Source organism: Sander lucioperca, chromosome 10 (genome assembly GCF_008315115.2).
Source record: "Sander lucioperca isolate FBNREF2018 chromosome 10, SLUC_FBN_1.2, whole genome shotgun sequence".
Taxonomy (NCBI): Eukaryota; Metazoa; Chordata; class Actinopteri; order Perciformes; family Percidae; genus Sander; species Sander lucioperca.
The window spans coordinates 3,075,703-3,103,195 of NC_050182.1; the positions used below are offsets into that span (position 1 = coordinate 3,075,703).

At 43.0% G+C, this 27,493-nt stretch overlaps 1 protein-coding gene across 2 annotated transcripts; it reads left to right on the plus strand.

The window, feature by feature from the left end:
- Positions 1 to 1,751: 1,751 nt before the first annotated feature.
- megf8 (multiple EGF-like-domains 8) lies at positions 1,752 to 26,668 on the plus strand. 2 transcript variants are annotated; one of them, XM_031288533.2, is made up of 44 exons: positions 1,752 to 1,775; positions 2,554 to 2,743; positions 2,862 to 3,025; positions 3,119 to 3,328; positions 3,940 to 4,120; positions 4,437 to 4,525; positions 5,037 to 5,250; positions 5,368 to 5,551; positions 5,985 to 6,130; positions 6,219 to 6,329; positions 6,437 to 6,588; positions 6,738 to 6,839; positions 7,039 to 7,186; positions 7,560 to 7,723; positions 9,261 to 9,464; positions 10,828 to 11,025; positions 11,211 to 11,471; positions 11,592 to 11,710; positions 11,799 to 11,930; positions 12,189 to 12,302; positions 12,478 to 12,561; positions 13,939 to 14,178; positions 14,316 to 14,500; positions 14,627 to 14,840; positions 15,023 to 15,257; positions 15,389 to 15,521; positions 15,827 to 16,077; positions 16,358 to 16,468; positions 16,577 to 16,695; positions 16,813 to 17,050; positions 17,145 to 17,316; positions 18,578 to 18,741; positions 18,880 to 19,015; positions 19,107 to 19,338; positions 19,459 to 19,585; positions 19,682 to 19,892; positions 20,134 to 20,348; positions 20,434 to 20,629; positions 20,772 to 20,940; positions 21,067 to 21,259; positions 21,349 to 21,519; positions 21,620 to 21,750; positions 23,096 to 23,228; positions 23,450 to 26,668. In XM_031288533.2, the coding sequence occupies exons 1-44, from the start codon at positions 1,752 to 1,754 to the stop codon at positions 24,941 to 24,943; spliced, it is 8,661 nt and encodes a 2,886-aa protein (XP_031144393.1). In that variant the 3' UTR covers positions 24,944 to 26,668. The 2 variants fall into 2 exon arrangements, with proteins under 2 accessions (XP_031144393.1, XP_031144402.1); XM_031288542.2 differs by lacking the exon at positions 1,752 to 1,775 and adding an exon at positions 2,420 to 2,438.
- The last annotated feature ends 825 nt before the right edge of the window (positions 26,669 to 27,493 follow it).

A 27,493-nucleotide genomic window follows, 5' to 3' on the forward strand; every position in this document is an offset into this window, starting at 1 on the left:
AAATCAGCCAAAATAAACGCCGACAGCTCCTCCGACTGACGACGGCACGGAACACACCGAACAGACTCAAGTCACCGACCTCGCCAGACTGTCCGACGGCCGATAATCAGGTTGGTGTGTCAGAGCCTTTAGGATAATTGTAGCCAATACTTTGAAGTAGGAAATACTACTACCATTACTACAGCTCTGAATCTATATGCAAGTATCTAAATGTGCTTTATCCATATGAACACTTGTTATACAAATAAAACTAAAATTACATTAAAATCAAATGTGTTTTGTTCAATTGATTAAACCATGGTGTGGTGATGGCGCAGTGGATATGACACATCCCTTTGGTGTGGGAGACCTGGGTTCAAATCCCACTGTGATACATCAACCAATGTGTCCCTGAGCAAGACACTTTACCCCTAGTTGCTCCAGAGGCGTGCGACCTCTGACATATATATATAGCAATTGTAAGTTGCTTTGGATAAAAGCGTCAGCTAAATGTAATGTAATAAACTATTCTTTGCCAATTACAATTAAAGTAAATGCTGCACTTGGGCACACATTTGATTAAAGATTAGATGGGAATTATATTTAATTGGATGATGATTAGGTAATTGATGTAACAAACTATGTAAAAGTATTTTGTGCCAATATTTATTCGATGTGTAGGGCAACCATGTGTCAAATCGCAATTCTGAGCTTTTCTACATCTGTAGTTACACTATTGTCTGTGTGGTTTGCAGTGGTGGAATGTAACTAAGGACATTTACTCAAGTACTGTACTTAGTACAAATTTGAGGTACTTTACTTGAGTTTGTTCTTTTCATGCCACTTTCTACTTCTACTCCACTACATTTCAGAGGAAATTTTTTAATCTGACTGCTTTAGTTACTAGTTACTTTACAAATTGTGTTTTGCACACAAAACACATGTAGTTTATAAAATATGATGTTTTATTATAAATTAAACTACCCAACAATATACAGGCCTACAAGTCCAGCTAAAATAATTATCCTATTAAACACTTGGTTAACTGACAGAACTGTTTGGATCGTTTCCAGTTTAAAAAATATGAGAATTTTTCTGCATTGAGTAGGCTACTTTTACTTTTAATACTTACATTTCCTGATGATACTTACATACTTTTACTTAAAGTAGCATTTTCAATGCAGGACTTTGACTGTAACAGAGTATTAGTACTTTTACTCAAGTAAAGGATCTGAATACTTCCACTATATTATCCAGATGTTTAAACGTTGTTTCTCCTCTCCGCTGGATGGCAGTGGTGGGACATGCAACTAGCGGCGCTGTCTTTTGTGTTGGCAACCACCGGTTACTGCTAACAGCCATAAACACCAAAACAACGGGGGCATCTGTCCCTGTAGGAATCAGGTCGATGCCATTAAAATATTTCGTTGTTAGCTATGTGATGCTAGCTAGTGTAACGGAGTTTTAGAAACATTATTTCGAAGTTACATTATGATGAATTACTCTCAAGTATGAATTTTCCTGGTAGATTTTGCAGCCACTGACAATTGCGCATCTGGACTTAACCAAGCTGCTACCGCTAGCTAACGGACCAGCTGCAGACCTCTGTGCTGTACCCCCAGTCAGGGCTGCCCTCTGCATTGATTCCGAGGCAGTAACGTTAGCTACTAGCTAATTCAGCTAGCTGTCAGTCTTGAGCACCCACTAGCCATAGGTTAGCTCATGTAGCAGCTGACGTTAGCGTTAAAGGGTCACCAAAAATGTAAATTACAATGAGGCCAAAGAGACGGGAACTGGTGAGTCTTATCATTTAAATGTAACCTTCCAACTAGCCAGCTAACGGCCTCTGACTGTTAACGGTATTCAGCTAGCTAGCTATCTTAGCTTAGCAACGTTAGCTTTGTTGTGATAGCCTGAGGAGAGCCCCTTGTTGCGGATACTAGCTAGTTGTTTTATCCTTAAGCTAGTTGGATGTAAGACATACAGTCAATACACGATGTGTTGGTAGCATTCTTTGTATAAAAGCCACATGTGTAAAACCCTTCGTGTAACGTTACTGTTATGTTTGTGAGATTGGTGCACTGGTACGTTAGTGAGCTAGCTAATGCTACTGTACATGGGGCTAACAGATGTTAGCTCGATCAGAATAATTTCTTCTCCAGAGGCTGCCTCTGAGTCTCGTAATGCGCATAAAGCGTTGTCATTTTGCACCTTCAGGTCTGCTCAATTCAGCAGTGTGAATGCCATTGCAGTTTACAGAAGGGTCATGTAAACTTTAACTGGAATTTACAGAAAAAAATAGAATTATGTTAACGGGCAGGCGGATGCACGGGCCACAGGAAGTTTTTTTGTGGGACCACCAGGCTACATGACTTTTGGATTTCCATAGAAACAATTCTCTCTATCCTGCTGGCATAGTTACTTTGTCTTGTGATGTAAATCAAGTGGTCAACTGAAACGTCTGTGGTTGGTCCCCATTTGCTGCACGATGCTACTACATCTTTTTGGTGATAATCTGTCTGTTAGGAACCACACTAAATTATTCTCTTTCACCTTGTGCCTCCCATTATTCAGGCGGTGCCAGTGATGTCCTCCTCCTGCCCTGTCTCCTTCATCCTGGTGGTTCTTCTGTTGGCTGAGTTGCCTGCGTGCCAGGCAGGGGACTGCAAGGGCCACAGGCAGGTGTTGAGGGGCCCACCAGGCTACGTCACAGATGGACCAGGAAACTACTCTGTCAATGGGAACTGCGAGTGGCTTATCAAAGGTATAATGAACCAAGATATTGTCTTGTGCACAAGAAATTTGACCATTAAACAAATACGTATCCAATAGACTGTTATTTAATCTCCCTATTATATCTCCCAACTTTTAATATCTTCCAGCTCCCAGCAACAGTCACCGCATTGTCTTAAATTTCACCTTCATGGACACAGAGTGTACCTATGATTACCTGTTTGTGTATGATGGAGACTCCTACCAGAGCCCTCTACTTGCCAGCCTGAGTGGCAACACTCTGCCTCAACCCATTGAAGCCAAGTCTGGCAAGGTAACCAATTAAGACGTGATGAAAGAAGCTCTGAAGCATTCTAACTGTGGCAAATATTGACTTTGTGACCGTTACTTAATGTCCTTGTTCCAGATGCTGCTTCATCTCTTCAGTGATGCTAATTACAACCTCCTTGGCTTCAATGCAACTTACACCTTCTCTGTGTGCCCTGGAGCCTGTGGTGGTCATGGCCGCTGTGATTCCTCTACATCAAAGTGCCACTGCCATCAGGGTTGGGGAGAAGCAGCTTGTACAACCCCTCTTTGCTCCCAGGCTTGTTCTGTAAATGGCCAGTGTGACCAGGTAAGAGAAGTGATGGGGAATGTTTAAAGCCTACTACACACGAGCCGATAATCGGCCGTCGGACAGTCTGGCGAGGTCAGTGACTCGAGTCTGTTCAGTGTGTTCCGTCGTCCGTCCAAGGGACCGTCGGCCTTCATTTGGGCCGATTTGACATGTATAATAGGCGGGGTGGGCACTGCCGGCAGTCGGACTCAAATGACCCATCTGATTGGTAGAGTGCTAACCCGGAAACGGGGAGCAGAATGAGTGTGACTAGAGTCTCTCAAAATCTGACGAAAATCTTTTAAACTGACCTTTGTTGATCTGAAATGAAGACAGATTCAGCAACTGCATGGCCTATTTCTCACTTAAAATGTTTTCACAAACACGTTTCGGTGAACTATTTTAGTAGAGATCGTATTCTGAACAAGCCGCCATGACAGTCTGTCTTTGAATTTCTGGAGAAACCAGACCCACGTGATGCGTTTGTCCAATCAGCTGCCAGTTTTCATTTTGGGGCGACAATACAGAATAGCGTCTTTAACCAAAGAGTCACTCATCCTTCCCTGAATAAGCTTTAATTATATTTGTCATGTGTGCATTTTAGTTTTATTCTCCATGTTTCGTCTCAGAAAGGAGAGCGCTGTCTGTGTAACCCAGGCTTCCTGGGTCACAGCTGCCAGCTTGGTTTCCATGATGATAGTGGGGCAGGGCAGTGGTGGCGTGTGAGTGAAGAAAACCCCTACACGCCTCCTAGGACGGGTTCTGCTGGCGTGTACCTGTCCTCCACTGGAGCCATGTACTTGTTTGGCGGTGAGAGTGACATACTCCTAATTTCCACTGATGTTTTGATATTAATTGAACAAACCCACCTTCCACCCCCTTTTTGAACACACTTGTTGTAAGTTAATAGTCCTTTATTCTTTGGCAGAGTAATTCACTTCTAACTTGTAACACGTTTTATCACTTCATAGAACTCCTATTCTATTAAGTGTTGGATTTTAACCAACTTTAATATTGCTGTATTTGATTTAGCTGCAGTCCCTTATTTGACTTTTTCTCTTCTCTAGTATCCGATAGTGTTTTTGATTAATGACATCATGTTTGAATATTACTTATTTTCCTCCAGGGTTTGACTTGAACAGAGCTCTTGGTGACTTGATCAAATATAACTTCACATCCAACCAATGGGAAAGCAGGTCTTATGGTCACTCTCCTGTAAGTGGTTTGTGGATAAACACACACACACACACACACACACACACACACACACACACACACACACACACACACAGGATTAAACTCAAGCTGAAATGAAGTCCTATAAAGTGGGTTTCCACAGCTGAACAGTAGATCATTTGTATAGTTCAAATACAATGCACAATGATTTCACTATTAAGCCTGTTGCCCTTCCTCTCACTATGTTTTCAGTTCAGATACCCTGGCAAAAAAACAACCCCAGCCCACAGCATCATATGACAAATTCACTAAAAATGTGTGGTTAAAAAATATGGTTAGGCAGAAATCTGATCACTGTCAAAGTGTGTAAATGAAGTTTTTTTTCGTAATCAGGTTGCGTATCGTATTGCAGTGCATGTAAACGTCTACTCCTATTTCCTGATTTCTCCCAAGTCCCTGATTCAATGTGAATATAAGTGCTCCCATTTATTATTTTACATTTCTTTTTAATTTACTTCATTCCTGCACTGTGACTCTCCTCTGTTGTCAGGTGGCTCGTCATTCACACACAGCAGTAGAGTGGATGGGTAAGATGGTTATCTTTGGAGGAGAGCTAGCCAACGGCTCCCTGGCCAGTGATGTCTGGATGTACCGGCCACTTCAAGATGACTGGCAACAGCATGGCTTTTCAAATTCACATGGGTCTCCTAAACTGGCCAATCACGCTGCAGCTGTAGTAGACAATTATCTCTATGTATTTGGAGGTGGGTTTCATATTATATTGTCACGTGGCAGTCTATGTTTGGATTACATATATCCCTTAAAAAAAATAAATCGTACTTAAGCAGCATCTTTCCTTTTTCTCTCTCCTTATATCCCAGGTCGCACCGAGGAGGATATGTTTTCCTCTTCTCTGTATCGGTTCGGCCTGCATGGCTCTGGGCGGTGGGAGACTGTTCAGCCCACCGGTGGGAAGCCCCCGGCCACTGCCGGCCATTCCATGGTGTTCCACAGCCCATCCAGGACACTGCTGGTCTATGGAGGCCACAGGCCTACTACTGCCAGGTACACACACCCTCTTGTGCGTTAGCAGACGGCATACATTAAGAGACACACACACACACACACACACACACACACACACACACACACACACACACGCACACACACAGCTGGTAGAAACATTTCATACACACATTTCTATTTGTGGTTGCTAATGAGGAAGGGGAACAGTTTGCTGTCTAGTTTTGGAATGTATCTTTTTTTTTGTTTGGGGATTGCACGTCATATTTTTGTCTATTCCTGTAGACATCAAGTTAATTGTAAACTATTTGTCCTTTGTGATTAGATAAAACGTGATTTCTATAAGATAAGAATAGGAGAAGTAGAAATTATTTTAAATGATGAAACAAGTTCGTTACCCAACATTTTGAATACCAATATATACAGTATCTTTTATAGATTCTGAAAGTAGACTTGTTGTGTATATTGTTTTAAGGTTTAGCGTGAGGGTGAACAACACAGACGTGTTCCACGTGGACAGGCGGTTTTGGACATCCTTCCGTTCCCGTTTCCCAGCAACCGGCCCCAGAGAGAGAGCTTTCCACTCAGCCACCGTCATTGGAAACTACATGGTGGTCTACGGTAAGCATTAAGTATATTAACATAATTATCTTTAATCAATGCTGTCCTGTGTATATTTATCTCTTTTCTTCCTGCCTTTCTCTCACAGGGGGGAATGTACATATTCATTACCAAGAGGAGAAGTGCTTTGATGAGGAGATCTTCTTTTATCATCTGGGCTGTCACCAATGGGTGTCTGCTGGGGAGAGATGGTCACTTAGTGAGTTCCCGTAGACTCTCACACACAGTCCAGTTTCATCTACAGCTTGTTTATTTTTATTAAGCATCTACACGTACATTGCCTACAAAACTTTCATTTTTTCTAAGGAGGGGATTCTGTGAGGGGGCGTTACTCGCATGTTGCTGCTGTGATGGAGGGACGAGTGCTACTGGTTGCTGGGGGTTACAGTGGCGTTGCCCGTGGAGACTTGGTGGCTTACAAAGTTCCACTGTTCGTCAGTAGCTATCAAGGTGACAGGGTGAGTGAAAGTGTCATAAAACAAGACAACTTGAAGTCATATAATTTTAAAGACTGATGGGAAGAAGGCTGAAAAAATAGTTTTGAAGAACAGCAGCTAGGTATAACTAAATTGTTGTGAAACTGTGTGTGTGTGTGTTGCATTATTAGGACGCTGTTTGTGCTGAGGCGCTAGACGAAAGTATGTGCCTTAAGAACCCAGAGTGCAGCTGGTGTGAAGGCCGCTGTCGAGAGTACCAGCCAACTAATCCGGTAACACTTTCCTCAGCACAGCCTTGTGGTTTACTCTCTTTGACTTATTCATACAAATGTAGTGCAAATATATTATTGGTACTGTATATCCATTACGACATTGTGAGACACCCAAAACATTTCTTTCACTTTGAAGTTCCTGTATGAATATCTGTCAGGATTACCAGTGCAATTTATAACACCTCTTTTGTGTTCACAGTGTGGCAGTACTGGTTGCCTGGGCCTGGCTCGCTTCCTGTCTGATTGCCAGTCCTGCCTGGTGTTCAGTGGCACTCTAGCTTCTCTGGCCCGTGCCCCTGGTGAATTTGGCTGGTGTGTTCAGAATGAGTCCTGCCTACCAGTGTCAGGTGAGACCCAATGAGGGAGGAAGGAGGGCAAAAGATAAGGGCTCAGCCTCAGACTGAAAAAAAGATGTTGGGAGTTGACAGGGGAGGGACTTATGTTGGGCGTGTTTCAGAGATGGAGCACAGTGATGTGACTACACCCAGCTGAGCTTGTACAGGCTATTCAGACCATGATTTGACTTGCCTGTCCAATCACATCCTTCCTTTGGTACAGTGAGGTCATGTCATTTTACTCTTTTTGAACACACGTCACACAAAAGTCACAGATCAGATTTGTTTCAGTACAGTAGAACACTTTAGAAGTCGGCTGTATTACGATATTTGTGGAGGTCAGATGTGTTCTTTGTATGCTGACCTCTCCCTCTCGGTCTCACAGAGCGAAGTGCGTGCCGTGTGGACCAGATCTCAGGGGCGTACGGCTGGTGGGGGGAGCGTACCCTTTTCCTAACCTCCCTCCACTCCTGTCGCACCGAGAACTATGTCCCGGGACTGCACCTGCTCACCTTCCAGCACCCCCGCAACGACTCCCAGCCTGACAAGGTACGGAGTCCAAATCTCAAGTGCTAACTGTACTGGTTGTAATTACTTCCCTTTTCTGCTTATATTTATCCCTCCTTCCTTCCTCCAACATTGCTTTGACACTTTGACTGCACTGTAGTTCTCCAACTTGAATATTATGATCGTTTCTCTTTTATTGTGAATTTCTACCTTGTGCTCTTGGTAGGCCTGTCACGATAACAAATTTTGCTGGATGATAAATTGTCCCAGAAATTATTGCGATAAACGATAATATATTGTCGTTCCGTCATCTAATATAATGATAATGGCATAATAATGAAGGTACACCTTTTCAAAGATCAATACACTTGTATTTCTTTTTTTTAAGAATATTTAACACTGGAACTGGAAGACATTTTAAATATCCACAATATGTCTTTGATCTCCTTTAGTATGTTGTCTTTCACACTGTTGTACAGTTGTGGAATTGCCGTTTGTGTTGTATGTTCTCCCAGGTAATTCATAGCCTACTGGCTGTCAAATGTTTGCAGCATTCCTCGAGTGTTTGTGCGATAGACTACAGACTCTGTACTACATTTAACAATTATTTAACACTAAATATTACATTTAAATAATATATAATTAATAAATTAAATCTATCTATATGGCTATCTGCCACATGGCGAGTAAATGTTTGTACCAAAATAGTTCTGTTTTTCAGTCTTCATTTTGGCGAAGGTGCAGCTTCTGCTCCTCTGCAGGTCGGAGCTTCATGGGGGCGGGCCGACACACACACACAAATACTGGCGCAACTCTGACACACTTTCCGCACTCGGTGTCCGCAGACAGCTGTAGGCTTGTACCGTTAATGTTCTGTGCGTCGTCGGACACATGCAGCCACTTTCCTGAAACCGCTTGCGAGACTGACAAGTCCACAGCGGCGTGTATGTCCGAGCCTGTCTCCACCGCCTCCACCTGCAGATTGTCAACTGTGTGGTTGGAATGAAAGGGAGAAAACGGGACGCCGAGTAACACGGCGGATATCGCTCATATACTTGATATATACTTTTTTTTGACGCCGCCTTATCTGCAAAGTGCTGCGGGAAACCCTGCTCCAACTCTCAACTAGCGTTTTCTGTCTCTCTCTCTCTCTCTGCCTGGAGTCCTGCCCACACAGAGACCATGCGACTGACAAGAGGGTTCACTCCTCGTTACGCTAAGGAACCGAGAGTGGTCCTCCAGTCTTTTTGGTAGAGAGAGAGAGAGAGAGACAAACAAGGAAAACAAACAAACAAGCATGCAAATGGAAATTATCGCGGCTGGAAAAATTATCGAGCTCATTTTTTTTATCGTGCGATTAATTGATTTATTGACTATCGTGACAGGCCTAGCTCATGGCTTTTCAACCTCTTGGCTTCAATGCTCGCTTGTGTTTTATTGCGCTCATAGAGAACATTCCTTTTTTTAAGTAGTTTTGTCAAACTTGGGAAGCAGTTTGTAGAGAATAGTCCTTCTGTTGATGTGTTTCCACTTCCATCCATCCTCCCCCAATCCTCCATCCTCCTCACCCCTTCGCCAGGTGTCTATCCTACGCAGTACCACCATCATCCTTAGTCCCACCACAGAAATGGATGTAGCCCTACAGTTCAGGGGCTTCATCCACCCGTTGTGGGGGGCCCCTCCACCTGCAGCCCCTCCCACCGAGACTGTCTCCATGTGGGCTCGCATCCAAAGGCTCCACTTTGAGGCCCAAATGGCTTCAGGGCCCAACTCCAGCCAACTGGTGAGGGAAAGTGCATGTCAACACTTTTTGTGTTTTTATAAATTCAGTAAATTATTTTAAAATAAATTGCTCATCTGAAATTGGAAAGTATTGACAGAATTAGTTGTTCTAGATGTAGTCTATATCCACGACGTTCCACCTCCGCGATTGCTCTGGTGCCGCAGGAAATTCCGCCGGATGCATGTCTTTTCGCCGATGTCCTTTTCCTTCTGCTTTCTTTGTTTTGGCATTTTAAACTCCGGTGGATTTATGAGGACTATGGTTAACTGCTCCTCAGATCTCTGCAGGGTAAATTGAGACAGCTAGCTAGACTATCTGTCTAATCTGAGTTTTCTGTTGCACGACTAAAACAACTTTTGAACGTGCACGTTCCACCAAAACAAGATCCTTCCAGAGGCTATTTTTCAGTGGCTCTGTGCAGAGCTTAGCGCCGCCCCTGATGATTGTGATTGGTTTAAAGAAATGCCAATAAACCAGAGCACTGTCAATGCGAGACTATTCTAGATGTAACATGTGTCTTATAATATTATTTTTACTAGACATAATGTAGTGATTTTAGCCCCATGTTGAATAACATTGTGACTATTGGAAAGGCAGGCATCCCCACAGGAGTAATGAGTGCAGGACAAATAACCTCCCTTGTGTCTTTACTTGCAATTACATTTACCTTACTTGACAACTAAACTATGTATGCTTTTTGACAGTTTTGCTGCTGAAGTTTCCCAATAATTAAACACCCACAATAGTGTATTGGATTGTGGAAAAAATATTGCATTAGATTGTGATTGTGTACATTTTCTATTTAAATGCACTGACTTATAATGGAATATTACATTATGTACATTTCTGGAATGCTAATTTAATTTAAATACCCTATGTTGTATATTAAAGATGCAGTAGGTAAGACTTATAATATACTCATATTTGCTGAAACTGACCCTATGTTCCAGTAGAACTACATGAAGCAGATAATTAAAAATAAAAATCTGGCTCCTCTGGCACCACCTACAGCCTGTAGTGATTTGCAAAAATCCACCGCTAACCGTTCAGATACACCAATCAGGGCCAGGGGTGGTGTCTAAGTGCATGTCAATCACTGCTCATGCACACGCATTCATTCTCCCTTGTGGGGGGAGGGGCTTAGGAGACCGTTTTGGCCTCTAGCTGAAAGGGGGGAGGGACTGAGAAGTTGTCGATGTTCAAATTTTTTTGCTAAGTCCTGGATCTTCACAATCCTACCTACAGCACCTTTAAATGACTGAGATATGTTTTTAAATTAGCAGCACGTATTTATTGCCAGCCTTACTTAACTCTTGTCCACTTTTTCTTTCTCTCTCTATGCATCTTTAACCTATCGGAGCAGGAGGTGGTGGGTCGTTGGGCAGCCCAGCAGGAGAAGGAGTTGAAGCTGCTGGCTCGCACAGATGGGAGTAGACTGTTTTCTAACCTGACCAGGGGCAACCATTACCTTGTTCAGGCTGAGGGCTACCTTAACAACTCTGGCTCAGGACAGACCAGTGAGATGGCCCTGATATGGAACAGAACATTGCCTGGAGGCAGTGTGAGTACTGGCACAGTTCAACCTGTGCTTTTATGAAGAGATTTAACCTGCATAAGCAGTGAAAGTAAAAGAAACTGTAGCTTGTGGTTCTGTCATTTGTCCGCACAATGGATTCATTCAGTAGTAAAACAAAAGCTAAACTCTTACCTAATATGCCTTTCCCTCATAACTTGCTCTCCCTTTAGGAGATCTCCTTCCTGTTCCTGGAGCCTTACCGCTCAGGTTCCTGCTCAGCATACATGTCCTGTCTGGCCTGTCTGTCCGATCAGTCTTGTGGTTGGTGCCCATCTTTGTCCCGCTGCCTGCTGCGGGACAACCCAGACCTCGAGCCCTGCCCTGAGGGAGAGAACAGGGAAGGCAAGGGAGATGGTCAGCGCCATCTGCTGTTGGCACCCCAGCACTGCACCTTGTGTGAAGAGTACAGAGACTGCTCTGCTTGTACTCAGGTACATCACAGATAACACCTCATTTTAACATAAAGTGTCACTATGCAGCTGATATTATTACATAACTTAATTTGGAGCTGCTGGATTCCTGACTCATGCAAAGCTCAATTTGGCCTGCAGGACCCTTTTTGCGAGTGGCAAATAAACTCCAGCAAGAAAGGCGACTACCAGTGCAGTCGACGGGGAAGACTAGATGGATCCATACGTGACTCAAGGGGTTGTCCTAAAGTCTGCAACCAGTAAGTTGAAAAACTATATTTTTATATGTTGTTTATATTTTTGTATGTAACAAGAACCTTAACTAAAATCTTTTTTTTTCTTGCAAAGGAGAAGGACGTGTGGTGAGTGCCTTTCTAACTCCAGCCAGTGTGCATGGTGTGAGTCAGCCCAGGCCTGCTTCTATTTTGCTGCCTACCTCACAAAATACCCCTATGGAGAGTGCAGAGACTGGTACGACAGGTAAAATAAGGACATTTTTAAGACTTGTTTTGTTTTATTTTCAGCTGACAGTTGATACACGTAACTATTTGCAGTTGCACATACAGTTAACTGCTTTCCTGTTACACTCACATTACGTAAACCAAAAATAAGACAAAGAACTGACTGAATTTTAAAATATAACGTCTTTTGAGTGCAATTAGTTATATTTTGTCAGTGAGGTGAATTGAACCTAAATCATTAATCTAATATTCTCTTTTCTTTTCTCTTACTTGTCAGTGTTCATTCGGTTCCCCAGTGTAAGCAATGTTCAGCTTTAAACACGTGCACAGACTGCCTGCGGACATTCCAGTGTGGCTGGTGTGGTGACTACAACAATCCCACAATTGGAAAGTAAGTATGGCACACATACAACAAATATACAAAACATATTCACAACAAATACTTTGACAATTACTCTGTACAGATTGATGTACTTATTGATAATTCCCTTTTGTTATAAAATGTCTGATATGTTAATAGTCATTGTCTTCTTGTATTCATTCATGGTTTCTACTCATCTTTTCAGATGCTTGAGGGGAGACTGGGCAGGAATGGACGACCCCTTGGTGTATAACTGTAGTGTGGCTGTGGCTGAAGCACAGGCTGCAAAGTAAGAAATCTCTTATTACACTTTCATGACTTGATGCAGTAAGTAGGTGCCTTTTTCTCGTAAGGAAGGGCTTTTGTTATATTGGTAATTTACAATAAAATATTATGGATGGAGTGTTTTTCACAGGTTGTAAATGTATTTGTGGTGTTTCACTCTTTTGAAGAGGAAGGGGTCCTTAACTTGTTTTTTTACAATACAATTACTCCAAGTTGAAAAGGACTAAATGCATTTGCAAGACTTATAAAATCCACTTGTCCCAGTATTAAAAGAAAACATGTCAATGTTATCAGTTATATCCATTTGAAAAAAAATGATTGAAGGGCTTTTTGTTTCTTTACGATCTTTACTTTCTGAAACCTTCACATACCATAGAATTAAACAGAACTTCTACATAGAGCCATATCACAGTGGATGGACGTATAGATGGATATAGTACAGGGTGTCCGCAGGGTTTTAAAAAGTATTAAAAGGTAGTAAATCAAATTAGTAAAAAAATTAAAAGGTATTAATCGCCATTTTACGAGGTATTAATTTTTTAAATATTTTTTTTGCAAACTATGAGTTGTCCATTTGTTTCATTATGTCTATTTAAGTTGATCTTGTAAAGGTTGTGTGATATTATATCCTTTCCCGCATCGGGTGATAGCCTATCTTAGCCTGACAAGCTTAAAGTTTATTTGATTAGGACAATGCACATTAATCAACAACATTAATCTGTAAATGCGCCAGTGTTAGCCAGTCGGCTAATTTTCAACTGTAGTCCTAGTATTATGGTGGGGATGAAACCGGAGCACCCGGAGGAAACCCACGCAAACACGGGGAGAACATGCAAACTCCACACAGAAAGGCCCGGAACGACCTGGATTCAAACCCAGAACCTTCTTGCTGTGAGGCAGAAGTGCTAACCACTGAGCCACTGTGCTGCCTGCATGTTGGGTCTGGGAACTCACATTGGCAGCGCCCAATCCGAGGGGCGGGATAAACGGTTTCTTTCAAATTCCCTCTGCACGCTACAACCAAGCAGAGCAACGAAGAAGATAGCGGAGCTAGTTCGGCAGAATAGTGAAATAAATGCAAGATGGGTTAGGGTTGCAAGATGTTTCCAAAGTCTGTGAGTCTCAATCTATTCTGTTGACTTTCCCTATCTGCATTGTTCTATTGGCCTAGAGGGTGTACTTTTATAAATCTCAAACTTCGTTTAATGGTTAGAAAATGTGTTGCCGTATAAACCTGCAACTCAATGGCGTGTTGGTTTTAAAAAATATTGAGAAGGTATTAAAAATGGCATTAAAAGGTATTGAATTTACCTCCAGGATTTCTGTATATGCCCTGTAGTATACCTGTCCAACTTCAATTCTCCTTGTCCTACTCTTCCAGCCCCGAGCCCCAGACCTCGGCCCCGCCACGACCCCTGGAAATGGAGATGGAGCTGGAGCTCTTGGATGACGAAGAGCAAGATGCAGTCTGGTCCTACCCCACCTGCCCTGATGTAGAGGAATGCAGGCTGGGTCTCCACAACTGTCACCCCTTCGCCACCTGCATCAACACTCCCACCTCCTATGAGTGCCACTGTGAGAGAGGATACACAGGGGATGGCACACTGCACTGCAACCAGACGTAAGATGTTCCTCTGTTTATTCATCCTTCAACTCTCTTGAGCGAAAAATCTTCATATTTTCCATTTAGTCATCAGGATTTTTAATTTTTTTTTAAAGGACATTTTGACCCAAACATAATTGTTGCTATTTCCACAGGTGCTACAATGAATGCCGTGAGGGCCAATGTAGTGGCAGCCCGCGGTTTGAGTGTGAATGTTCCCTTGGCTGGACGTCTGACCCTGCCACTCTGGTTCTCAGTGGTGTTGAATGCGACGTTGACTGTGGCTGCAACTTCCATTCCACCTGTATTACTGCACCAGGGATATGTGACGAATGCCAGGGTGAGACTTGTATATATGGCTTGTTTCAATAGCTTGTTCTCAGTCATTTTTTGCGTTAAACTCATACTGAACAAGGCCAATTTATGCGGTAAAATCGAACTGCATTTGTTAAAATGTGTCTTTCAGATTGGACTACAGGACCCCACTGTGAGCACTGCCGTCCAGGTAGCTTTGGTTCAGCGCTGGCTGGTGGCGGCGGCTGTGTGCAATGTGAGTGTAACGGCCATGGCGACCCTCTCCGAGGATACTGTCACAACCAGACAGGCCAGTGCTACTGCACCCACAACACTCAGGGACCACATTGTGAGTCCTGCCTTCCTGGTTACTACGGAGACCCCAGGTAAGAAGATCTTCATCTTATAACTTGAGTATAACGCACACTTATTATTTCTTTGTGTCTGTACTGATTGAAAACTATTTGAAATCAAGGAGTGGAGATTACAATAAGGTATTGTTAAAAGCAGAAAGTGATTTATGATTTTTTATGACTCATCTATCCTGATATCTTTCTCTTTCCAACAGGAACAATGGCACATGCTACCGCCAGTGCCAGGGTCGTTCTGTGCTGCTCTCCTCCACCTCTGCCATGCCTCTCTCCTCTTCTCTGGGTTGGCGAAGTGGCACAGAAGGGAACGGAGGACTTTCTCATTGCCTGTGGGTCCTGTCTGTGACTGAGAACCTGGCACCTTGTCTGCCCAGACAGCTGTGTCCCCCTGTAGCCCTCACTCTACACCCAGACTCCCATACACGTTGTAAAGTGAGTACAAACATGACCTGATAATACACACAAGCAAATGAACATGTTAGCTGTGCTGTAGCATCAAACATTGTCAGTATTCCTACCTTTATAACTATTGCCCTTTAAATTCCCTTTGTTTTGTTTTGCAGAGCTCCTTTGTCTATGTGTTTGATGGCCTCCCTCGTTTCCTGGCCAATGGAGTTGTACATTCAGATCACAACCTGATTGGGGCATTTTGTGGCACCACAAGGACTCAACCTATCACTGTGGAGGCCACCTCAGGTATCCATCCATATATTCATGTTTTTGCCTGGAGAAATCTGCTTGTCCATTACAGGCAGACAGCAAAAGTTGAGCTATTTAAATGGTATTTCCTCTGAACACATTAACCACTAATTACCTAGCAGATTACTTCACCTCAGGGCATTGGGTAAGTCCTTTTGCTGTCAACCATTGAAACATGTTATACAAACTCTTACCCACATCTACTTATTTGAAGTAATGGAGTTATGGTGGGAATTTAAACACATAGAATCAAAAATCACCATGTCACTCTCACTATATTCTATTTTCTCTTTTACTACCAGGTGTGATCTCCGTCTACTTTGAGGCCAACGTCTCCTCAAACAAACCTCAAGGCTTCAATGCATCTTTCTGGGTGCAGCGGTGTCACCAGAGCTCTGATGAGGGTGAAGAGGGGTCACCTGTGTGTCCAGGTGGAGCCCAGTGCCAAGGGGGGCTCTGTCAGTGCCCTCAGGGATATGGTGGACCCCAGTGCAACCGGCCCATATGCCCTCAGGATTGTGGAATAGCAGAAGGAAGAGGGGCTTGTAATATAGTAAGAGTTGTGACAATTTATATTTAGAATTTTACTTTTGATTTGGGCACAGGGATCACTTATTTCTAGGAGTAGATGTGTTTGGGAATTATTAAAGAATGGAAATTGTGTCCAAAATTTACAGTTAGAGTACCATACACTGTAGTTTTATACTCTCTGCCATTGGATTTCTTGTGATGTGTTCATGATAATCTGAAATGACCTCTGTAAAATATTGTGTCTAATAATAGTCATGTTACAAATGTTCCTAGATTGCTAACCAACATATTTTTTGTCTCAGTCTCTGGGAGTGTGTGTGTGCTCAGATAGCTGGGCTGGCTCAGACTGCTCTGTTCCTCGGGACTCCAACAGTCTGGTCTGGGAAACACTGCTGGACACACAACTGACAGTGGTAGGGGCAGAACATAAACCGTAAAAAAAAAAATCTATCTGCACAATTCATGAATCTTACACTCCAGCACACACAAACACACATTGATTTTGCACTGTTGCTTCACAGAACCAGGCCCACAGGTTTCTCCACAGGATGGGCCACTCTCTGGTGTCTGGACCACAGGGCAACCTCTGGATGTATGGAGGACTCTCTCTGTCAGAGGGCATTCTGGGAAATGTCTACAGGTAGGGCGTTCTGAGTAGTATGAATGTCACAAAACATTTTTGATTTAATACAGTGTGTATAAGTATAAGTAATGTCTATATATGCGTAATAATGCATTTTGTCTCTGGTTTGTTTAGATATTCTGTGTCAGAGCACCGTTGGACCCAAATGTTGACAAGCTCTGTGGAAGAAGGCTCTACTCCGAGTCCTCGCTATCACCACGCCTCTGCACTGCTGACCAGTCATGAGTCTGGCTCTGGAAGCCACAGAGCCAGTCATGACTTCATGTTGGTGGTGGGCGGTGTCATTGAAAACGGTGTTGCCATGGATACCTGGAGTCTTAATCTCAGCAGTTTAGTCTGGCGAGAACACAAGGTTAGGATTAGATTTATTGTGGAAATACAAAATATTGTGTGTATAAGTGTTGTTATACTACCTAGTAAATTACATTTTCTTCCATCTCTGACAGAGCACAGTGCTGCCCCCGGTGTCGGGCCACACTTTAACTGTACGCCGAGACTCCTCTGTGCTGTTGATTGGAGGTTACTCTCCAGACAACGGCTTCAACCACCATTTGCTGGAGTTCAGCCCTCATACAGGAAACTGGACCATTGCCCCCCACACTGGCACACCACCTACAGGTTTTTAAGGCCTTTTGTTTTTGTTATGGGTTGTAACATAGTTCTTACTTGGTCAATAACTTATTGACTGCAGGGCTCCAGACTGCGACCAAATGGTCGCATTTTGCGACCAAAATTTGAGAGTGTGCGACTGAATTTTACATCCAGTCGCACATGTACGACCAGTAAATTTGCCCCCTTTTTTACACATTAAACGTCGAAATTTCGGTACCTGAGAGCACGTAAGATCAAGCTTACGGTGCAAACTACGTCGGCTCGGCAGTTTTGTTGAAGTCGCAGTGAGTCACGGAAATGCCGATAAAGTGGTTTCATGTGTGGTTACAGTTTTTCAAAACTTCACGCAGACAGCGTTTGCTGCGATATGATATTAATGGAGAGCCGAAAGCAGCAAGGCAATTCAAAATGCTTTACATGAAACATTAAAGAGCAGTTAAAAACGGTCATGAAAATAAAACAGGCTAAAAAAGAATATATAAATACAAGAATAAAAGTTACACTGAGTAAGAAATTAATAATTATTCAATTTAACAGGTTGTTGGGATGGTTTTGGGAGGAGAGAGGGAGGGGTTTTATTTTTATTTTTGTTTAATTTCTTTTGAGTGTAACATATTCTAATAACATAACATAATGTTCTAAGTACATAGGATAAATAGGTTTGACAATCATTTTTACAACTGAAATAATTGTTTTGTAATTATAGAGGGAAAGTACCAAAATAAAGATACCGTTGAGTAACGGAACTGAATTTCAGGTATCGGTACCGATATTGGTTCAGTAGTAGCCTAAACAATGCATGTTTAATTTTAAGTTGAAATCATTGTAATTGTAGACTAGAGCTGGTATATATATATTTTTGGTTTTTCATGACAACGATGGTGCTGTCAGTTAACCTTCTATGTTGCATCTTCAAAAGTGACAATGAATTTGAAACAGCACATTGTAATTTCTGCATCTGTTATCAAAGTATTTATTAGTAATACAGTGGAAATTAGTAGAAATGTGAATATTTGGTTAGCATGTTGATTTACGGTGTGTGCCCTTAAATTTTCTGGTTGCGCCCCTAAAATTTTCAGTTGGGAGCCACTGTGCTCCTATAGTGAAAAAAGTTAGTCTGGAGCCCTGGACTGATGCACCACTTATATATAAGTACAAACGTAATTTATGTATTAGTCAACCTCAAAGAGAATTCTGGTATTGCATTTTGAAAATACACTTTTGAATTTTGCACTTTAACCTGTTTTGCCTTATGTTCTTCAATCAGGTTTATATGGCCACTCAGCAGTCTACCATGAGCAGACTGATGCCATCTATGTCTTTGGTGGCTACCGCTTCCACGTGGAGACTGTGGAGCCCTCAGGCGAGCTCTACAGTCTGTACTACCCCAACCTCACCTGGTCTCTGCTGGTGCCCTCACAGGGTAATAAGGTAAGAGGCCGACCTCATCTAGTCTCTACCCTCCTGTTACAGGCCAGTAAATTAGACAAGCCAAGCATGTATCTTCTATCAGTCCACTGCATATAAATAACCTATCTATTCTTGCTGTGTCATCTCTTTGCTTTGCAGCCCCTGTCCCGTTTCTTCCATGCTGCAGCCATGATCAAAGACACCATGGTCATTGTCGGGGGAAGGACAGAAGCTGAAGACTACAGTAACTCAGTGTCCCTGTACCAGATCAACTGTAACACCTGGATACAACCAGGTGACCATCTTAGTGTCTATCTGCAGATTCAATTCTGGTCAAATCCTAAATTTTCCATACCAAAACCTAATCACTTTTTTCTTTCCTTCAGTCTCAGTTGTAGGAGATCCAGTAAATTGTTCAGTGTCTCTTGCCATGACAAGCTTGAGTGGCCGTCTCTTCCTGTCAGGGGGCTTCAATGGTGTCACACTGGGCAGACTCCTAACCCTGTCTGTGCCCTCTGACCCCTGTGCGCTGCTGCCAACACCAGAGGCCTGCAACACCACCACAGGCAGCTGCGTCTGGTGTAGGGGAACCTGTGCTGCTTCTGATACTGCTGAGAGGTAACACATTGGCTGGAAGCAACTCTAAATAAATAGCACTCTGTTCTTGAGCTTTAAGTTATGTGCAGCTACTAAATAAAATTTGTCAAACTTTCAATTTTCTACCTCCCTTTCTGTCAGAATGGGCTGCTTCACTGGCCAGTCTCCCTGTTCCCCGACCCCTCGTCAGCCAGACCAGTGTCGCAGACTGAAGACCTGCAGTGAATGCCTCGCCCGACACCCTAAAACATTCTCCAGTACATCACAGGTAATATACAACACCCCTACTGTAACACAATCACTAGCTCAAACAGAGACCGCAACTTTCTATCAACTTAAATCTGTTCCTTACTGAATTTCCCAGCCTGCTCTACAGTGCAAGTGGTGCACAAACTGTCCAGAGGGGGCCTGTATCAGCAGTTCTGTTAGCTGTACGTCTGAACATGACTGTCGGATCAACCAGAGAGAGATCTTCCTGTCCAGCAACTGCACTGAGACCAGCTGTGAGGCTTCTGACTGCCCCAAGTGTACTGCCTCCGGAAAATGCATGTGGACTCGCCAATTCAAACGCACAGGTATGGGCAATATAGTGTCGAAGAGAGAAATTATGAATTTCCTATAGGCACTTTTGTTTTAATTTTCAGTCTAAACCTGAAAATAAATAAGATGTACGAAAAAACATTAAATACACTTAAAATTGTAATTTAGTAATTATGATTATCACACCCGTATGGATCAATTATTATTTTGGAGATAATAAATTAAATGTTGGCTGTGTTCCACTAGAACATGTCGACTGTGTTGTGATCATTTCAGGTGAGACAAGGCGCATCCTGAGTGTGAACCCCACCTATGACTGGACGTGTTTCAGCTACGCCCTGCTCAACGTCTCACCAATGCAGGTGGAGTCTTCTCCCCCTATGCCGTGCCCTCCACCCTGCCACAGTCTCAATAATTGCAGCCTCTGTCTGGGCTCCAGAGGCTCTGATGGGGGCTGGCAGCACTGTGTGTGGAGCATGGCTCTGCAGCAGGTAAGACTTTACAGAGTATTTTGTATGAGTTTTTTTTTAATAAAATCCTGTTCATATACAGCTAACCTTTCTCCCCTTCCGCTAGTGCATGAGCCCATCTTTCGTGCCCTTGCGATGTGAGGCGGGTCAGTGCGGTCGTCTGCTCTCTGGGGGGGACTCTTGCTCTCCCCAGTGTTCCCAGCTCACACAGTGCTCCCAGTGCATTTCCAGGCCTCAGTGTGGCTGGTGTGCTACTCGGGGGGGCAATGGGGCTGGACGCTGCTTACAAGGAGGACTTGATGGTGAGAAATATCTTCAGTTGATGCGTTCAAGAAGTTCAGCATTGTGGAGTGTAACCAGTACAGCGTTACATTTATCACTTAGTCAAAATTTCTGCTTTTCTCATGTGTGGTTCACTCACCTTCCTCTATTCTTGTCTCCCAGGTGTAAGTGAGGGCGTTTGCCCCCTGAGAAACAGCAGCTGGTCCTTCCTCCACTGTCCAGAGGAGGATGAGTGTGCCAACGGCCATCACCACTGCAACAGCACCCAGGACTGCCACGACCAACCCCAGGGATATCACTGCACCTGCAAACAGGGTTACATACTCAGCAGGTAGGATCAGGAGTTAGCATTTATGACTCAGGTGCAGAATACACAAGGATATTTACAAAGAATGAATGTATTGCGTTACATAGTAACTGTACAGGTTTACTAAATTCTTCTCTTTTTGCTGTACAGGGTTTCTGGTCAGTGTGAGCCAGTTTGTGCACAAGGTTGTGTGAACGGGACATGCGTGTCCCCAGGAGTTTGCCAGTGTCACTTTGGATTTGTGGGGGAAAACTGCTCCTCTCAATGCAGCTGCAACAAACACAGCAACTGCGCTGGTGTCAGCAAACCAGATGTTTGCCTTCAGTGCCACAATAACACCATAGTAAGTGCTCATAGTAAAACACATGCACATACTGTAAACACAGTTTTTCCATGCCCACTGGGGATGATTAATTTTTCATAAAATTTCAGGGTAAGCACTGTGAAAAGTGTAAGCCCCTGTTTGTGGGCTCTGCCAAGGGAGGCGGCACTTGTCGTCCATGTCGGGAGTTCTGCAGGGGAAACAGTGCTGTGTGTTTATCTGGAGATGAACTGAAGAAGGCCCTTGAGAATCCACGACTCTTCCCTCTGGACCCCAACAGCGTAAGTGTCCACTGTCCTTGTGTCCTTTTCCTTTATTATATGTTAAAAACAAATACACCAGTTGTGCTTACTCTTGTATCTCTCTTTGTCCCTTTATCAGATTCAGAACTGGGTGTCTGAGGGTCCCACAGAAGAGCATGCTGTCTGTGTGAATTGCAAAAACAACAGCGTGGGGGACAAGTGTGAGAGCTGCCTCAGCGGCTTCTTCCTGCTGCCGGGGAAGTGTGAAAAGTGAGTAATGTTTGCTGCTCAGCAGTCAATGGATTCCCATAACGTGACCAACATTACAAAGCATTTATATGTTATATGCCAAGCTTTTTAAATGTTTTAAAAAGGGTTTTATACTGAATTTTTTTGGCAGTGTCCACAATTACCATTATTTTGGGTTGACACAATGCCAGGCCTTTCAGATATAATCTGCATAAATATACAGTGCTTACCGCATGTTGTACAACTAAATGCTGATGCTTCTTTAAACTAACCATGCCATCAGAGGGAATTTTTTTACAGCAAAAAAAAAATGCTAGTCATGAGCTGGAAATCTCCCTATGCCTATAAGTTAGATAAATAAGATCAATCAGGATAAATGCTTATAGAACAACTAGGGATGCACCGAATCCAGATTTTTGGGGTTCGGCCAAATACCGAATCCACTGGTTAAGATTCTGCCGAATCCGAATACCGAATACCGAATCCCGAATCCTACTCCCATCCTCAGTCCATTAACACAGTAAACACATTAATGAAGTAAACAATGTCCACAGCCTATAAAATAGTTAACTGTAACAACTTAATGTTGAATTCACACGCTCTTTTTTTCCGCTATTTTGTTTGGCAAATTTTCGCTAAGCAGTGTATGATGAGGGCATGTTGGGTGGGTGAAATTAGAAGGCTAACGTTAGCTAACGAGCAGCAGCCGGCCGATCCATCGCTCCGCTCCCACTGTAGGGAGACTCATTTGCCGAGAGAACGGCTGACAGCCCGGGAGAGGCACTGTCTGGTTAACACACATTTTTAGCTGTGACTGTCCTTCCTTAGCCGTAGCTGAAGTTGCTGCATTTTGGCTGCTGTCTGTAGATTCTTTCATGCACAACTCGTATTCTTTCGGATGTTTCATATGCAAATGTTTTAACAGCAGCGATGTTGTGTATTGTTTAGGGTCCTTGGCACCACGAGACAAATCAAAATTACAAATTGAACATGTAGCTCGACTTGAATCGCCTTCTTTTGACTGAAAGTACTGCCAAACAACACTTTTTCTGCTCACAAGTTCCATTTTCACTTTCTCACAGCCGACTGCATTGAACGGTCCACCTATGTAAACACCTTCCCGTAATCAACGGTGGCGTCATTACGTCGACCAGCGTAGCGTGCGTAGTGCAAGCGTAGGGTTCAGTTCGGTTCAATTCTACGGTTCGGCAGAAACCGAACCCCGTCAAAAAGTCCAATATTCAGCCGAATCCTGGATTCGGTGCATCCCTAGAAGCAACAGACTTATTAGCTCAATAAGCTCTCCCTTCTCCTCTTTAGTATTTGTATTTCTCCTTTTTAGTGTATTTTCTCCTCTTCATTGCAGGTGTCAGTGTAATGGCCATGCAGACACATGTAATGAACACGATGGTACAGGTTGCCCTTGCCAAAACAACACAGAGACCTCCTCCTGTCTCAGCAGTCCTCAGAGTGACCGGAAAGACTGCTACAGGCAACAGGTATGCACATGCACTTCAATTATGGAAGAAGGGTTTCACTTTGCAAAATGATATATAACATATTCTCTACACAGAAGGTGGCCTTGGTCACAATATAATGTTTGATTTTCTTTCTCTGCATTGATAAAAGCAAAATTTTGAATTGAGACAAACATTTGTGACCCTGTCCTATCCATTGCTGGGTTTTGCTCAAGTTGTATTTGTTGTGCTCTGCTATTCAGTGTGCCAAGTGCAAAGACTCCTTCAATGGCACACCGGTGAATGGGCGTCAGTGCTATCGTCAGTTCAACGTTGACACAGAGTGCTGCTTTGACCCCACATCCCAGACCAACTGCTTCCATGATCCCACCATTCGCAACCTGCCCAAGGGGCGCACTGTGTTTTTCTCTGCGCAGCCAAAGTTCACCAATGTGGACATTCGGGTCACCATTGATGTTACCTTTGGTGAGGTGGAAGTGTATGTGTCCAACTCTCATGACATCTTCATTGTGGATGTAGACCGAAACACAGGGATTCACACCATCAGGATCGAGGAAGAAGCAGTAACTCGGGGGACAACGACAGGTATAGATAAGGATTCACCTCCGTCCCCTATAAAGGTGCTTGCCAATGCCTCATCCAGTCTCGGGGGTCCCGTGCTCTCCAACAACCCCCTGCAACTGCAAGCAAAACCCTCAGGGGCAGAGAGAGAAATTACGGAGGCGCGGGCTGAAGGACTCATCACCTACATCACTGTGTGGAAACCACAGACAGTGCTGATTGTCCGAGGTGTTCGAGATCGTGTGGTCATCACCTTCCCCCACGAGGTGCACTCTCTGAAATCCAGCCGCTTCTACATCGCTCTGAGAGGTGTGGGAACTGCCGAGAGACTGGGAGAGTCCCAGGGCCTGCTGTTTCTGCGACAGGACCAAGCCCACATCGATCTTTTTGTCTTCTTCTCAGTTTTCTTCTCCTGCTTTTTCCTCTTCCTGTCGGTCTGCGTCCTCCTATGGAAGGTTAAGCAGTTTCTGGACTTCCGTCGGGAGCAGCGTCGCCACATCCAGGAGATGACCAAGATGGCGTCAAGGCCCTTTGCTAAACTCACCATATACCTTGAGCCGGAAGAGCCTCAGCTCATCTACCTGCCTTCAGCTGGTGGAGGGGTGGGGGGCAGCACTGTATCGCTTGCGCATGCCCGCACAAGCAAGTTAGGAGGAGTGGTGGTGGGCCAGAGGGGCAGGGCAGGAGCTGTCTCCTACAAACATGACCCAGGCTCTGGACCCACAGCCCACCATCACCTCACCCTGGGTGGAGGGGGCAACGGTAGCCAGCACCTGCCGCTGCACTACTTGAACACCCACCACTATGCCAGTACCACATCTGGCACCCCGGCCTCACACCATCACCACCCATCAACATACAGCGGCTACCAGCACTTTTGCCGCTCTGACCCCTTCCTCTCTCAGCTCATGGGCTTTTCTTATTCCACCTTTAAGGTAGGACCCATCACCCTAGAGCCCACAGATGACGGCATGGCTGGGGTGGCCACTGTCCTCTTCCAGCTGCCTGGGGGTGTCTTAGCTCCAAATCGGGCCTGTCTGGGCTCTGCACTGGTTACTTTGCGTCAGAACCTGCAAGAATACTGTGGCCATGGCAATGGAGGGGGGCACCCAGGGGCGGGAGCAGGGCGCAAGGGTCTGCTAGGGCATCAACACCTGACCACTATGGCTATGTAGGGAAGAAACAATAGAATTTAAAGAGGACAGGGATAAAAGAGATGGGATAAATCTGTGAAGTGCTTGATATTTGATGAATTAATTTTCTGAAAGCTGCAAGACAAAAACAAAGTCCAAAATAAAGAGTCATGACACAGTCAGTTAACATGAGCATTTTGAACAGAGTTGTACATACACTGTATAATGAATTATTTAGTCGTTTATTGTATTATGTTTTGCTGTACTGTAATTCAGTGCTTCACGTGACCAAGCGCGCTGTGTCTAGAATGCACTACAACTGCTATACGTATCAACAAAACAATGTTGCATCCTGTCTGTGATCACTAAAGAGGTATGAGCACACTCGACAGTCAGTCTCATACGAAGACTGAAGCTGGACTGTTCCAAAGTCCAGCCAAAATTCTTCTCACTGACCAACAGAGGTTTTAAAAAATACAGCCGCTCTCTTTGGAACCAACATGTGCTTTATACCCCAAAAGGTGACAATCAAAATTGCCATTGAGAACAAAGACTTAAATTGGTTCAGCATAATGTGCAAGATTTTGATTGTCAGCTCAGCGCAGGTAAAAAAAAGTTAAAGTTGCTTGTGAGATGTTTTTTTTATATCATAGTCAATATGAGTGATTTATAATTGTAACTCAGTATATGGCAGGATACTAACCTACAGGTTTATGTTAAACAGACTCCTGAGTTTGTCTTTGCATATTCATTCACCTGCTCTGTTACACTTTTATTTGTTTTTCTGCTCATCGGCCTTCACTTCTTGCCTTGTGTGTGAGTCGACTGGCTTACACTTAATAACAATAACTTATTCTCCTTTTTGTTTCATGAGTTGTTTTTGTTAAAAAAAAAAAAAAAAAAAAAAAAGGATAATGTTTTCAATATTAGTCTTCAGTTCCTGACGCTATGATAATTTAATAATTTAACAGAACGCGTCCATAAAAAAATGAAGAAATTATGTGTCCGTTTAAAACATTTCATTACATTTTGTTGAATGATTTTAATTTGATGAAATGTGTGTTGGTGTTTGGCTAGTTTTGCTGGACTGCTTTTTTCAGGCAACTTGTCTGCTTAGGTGATTGTATTAGCCAATCATAGCTACAATTTGATATATATATTTAAAAAAATGGATGCGAAAAGAAGAAAAAAATACAGTATGGTTGGAAAATGTTACTCTATTGAAATTAAAGTGATAATGAAAGAGTTCTCCTGGTGAGATATTTCGAGAACACTTGACACCATCTTTATTTTCAGTGAGACTGAATTACTTGTTCACTGGTTGGTGATGATGTTATTATTCTTTGTTTTCTCTCTGTTTTCCTTTTTTGCACTGCATGGAGGCAATGAGCCCCATTTATTCACGTGAAACACAGAGGGGATGTCAGCCAGCCTCAGATGGCACACAGTGTCATGGATGAACTCAGAATGATGCTACTGGCTTCTTATCGAATGAACAAAATGAACTGAATAATGGCAGCATAGTTAAGCAAACTAAAGCTCAAATAAATGCTATCACTATTTATAACAGCCCTCCACAAGTAAGCATTACTATTGATTTTTTTGTCTTGTATCTTTGTGTGTTCTTTTTTAACATATTTTTGTACATAACTTTTGTTGTGTTAAGTTTTTTTGTTTTTGTTTTTGAAGAAGGGAACAGTGTTGTACAGAAGATTGCGTCAAGATTTTCGGTCCGGAGTCGGCTGAAATAAAGTCTGATGAACATGATTGTGAGTGTGTTTTGTACAGAAGGAAAAAAACATGCAATTAGTACTATTAATACTATTTCTTGATTAAAAAAGGTAAATTAGTAGACTGGGTAAACCCAGCCCGATCTGTCGGCGATTTGATTTCACCCTGCAGCTCAATCTTAAAAGATTGAGCTTGGTCTGGTGATAGCCAGACTAGAAAATTAGGACATGAGACCTAGAAAACAATGATGTTAATATAAAGTATGCTGCCATAACTTCAATATTTAATTTCTGACAAAAAATGATTTAATTTACAAATAGTTTAACGTTAGATAATTGGGTCACAATTGTGAATTTCTTTTTTATTGAGACTAACCTAGATCTACTCTAGGTTATTTGAAGAAGGAAAAAAAAGCCTACAACTTAATTACTCATTAATTGGTATCACCTGATGCAGACAACAGAACTCAAGTACTGTAGGCCTGTATTTGTCCAAACCTTTGATGCTGCTTCTCTCTAGTGCACCAGTTTCTTATTGAACTCTAATTAAGAGTAGCAATTGAATCGGACAGTTTGCTACTAAACAGATCGTAATAATACAAAGATGTATGTCTTTGACGGGCATTTGTAATGGCTTGTGGCAGTTTATTGTTTGTTTTGGTTTTTAATCTTTATGAACAAAACCAATGCATGTCAGTATTAATCAGACATCACAACTTGAACAATGATTAGGGGAATTGAATTGTTTTTAAAAACGGATAAACATGACAAAAAATGATTATGATAAAAAATATATATAAAAAAATAAATTAAGGCTCAGTGGATTTGTATGTGATGTTTGGATGTCTTATTGGTAACTACG

What these genes read in the sequence shown, in the direction of transcription:
- megf8 (XM_031288533.2), top strand. Translation starts at nt 1,752, where the DNA reads ATGAGGCCAAAGAGACGGGAACTG. An exon ending in CACAGGCCTACTACTGCCAG is followed by an intron (nt 5,552 to 5,984) that starts GTACACACACCC and finishes TATTGTTTTAAG; the next exon opens with GTTTAGCGTGAGGGTGAACA. An exon ending in ACTGCTCTGCTTGTACTCAG is followed by an intron (nt 11,472 to 11,591) that starts GTACATCACAGA and finishes TTTGGCCTGCAG; the next exon opens with GACCCTTTTTGCGAGTGGCA.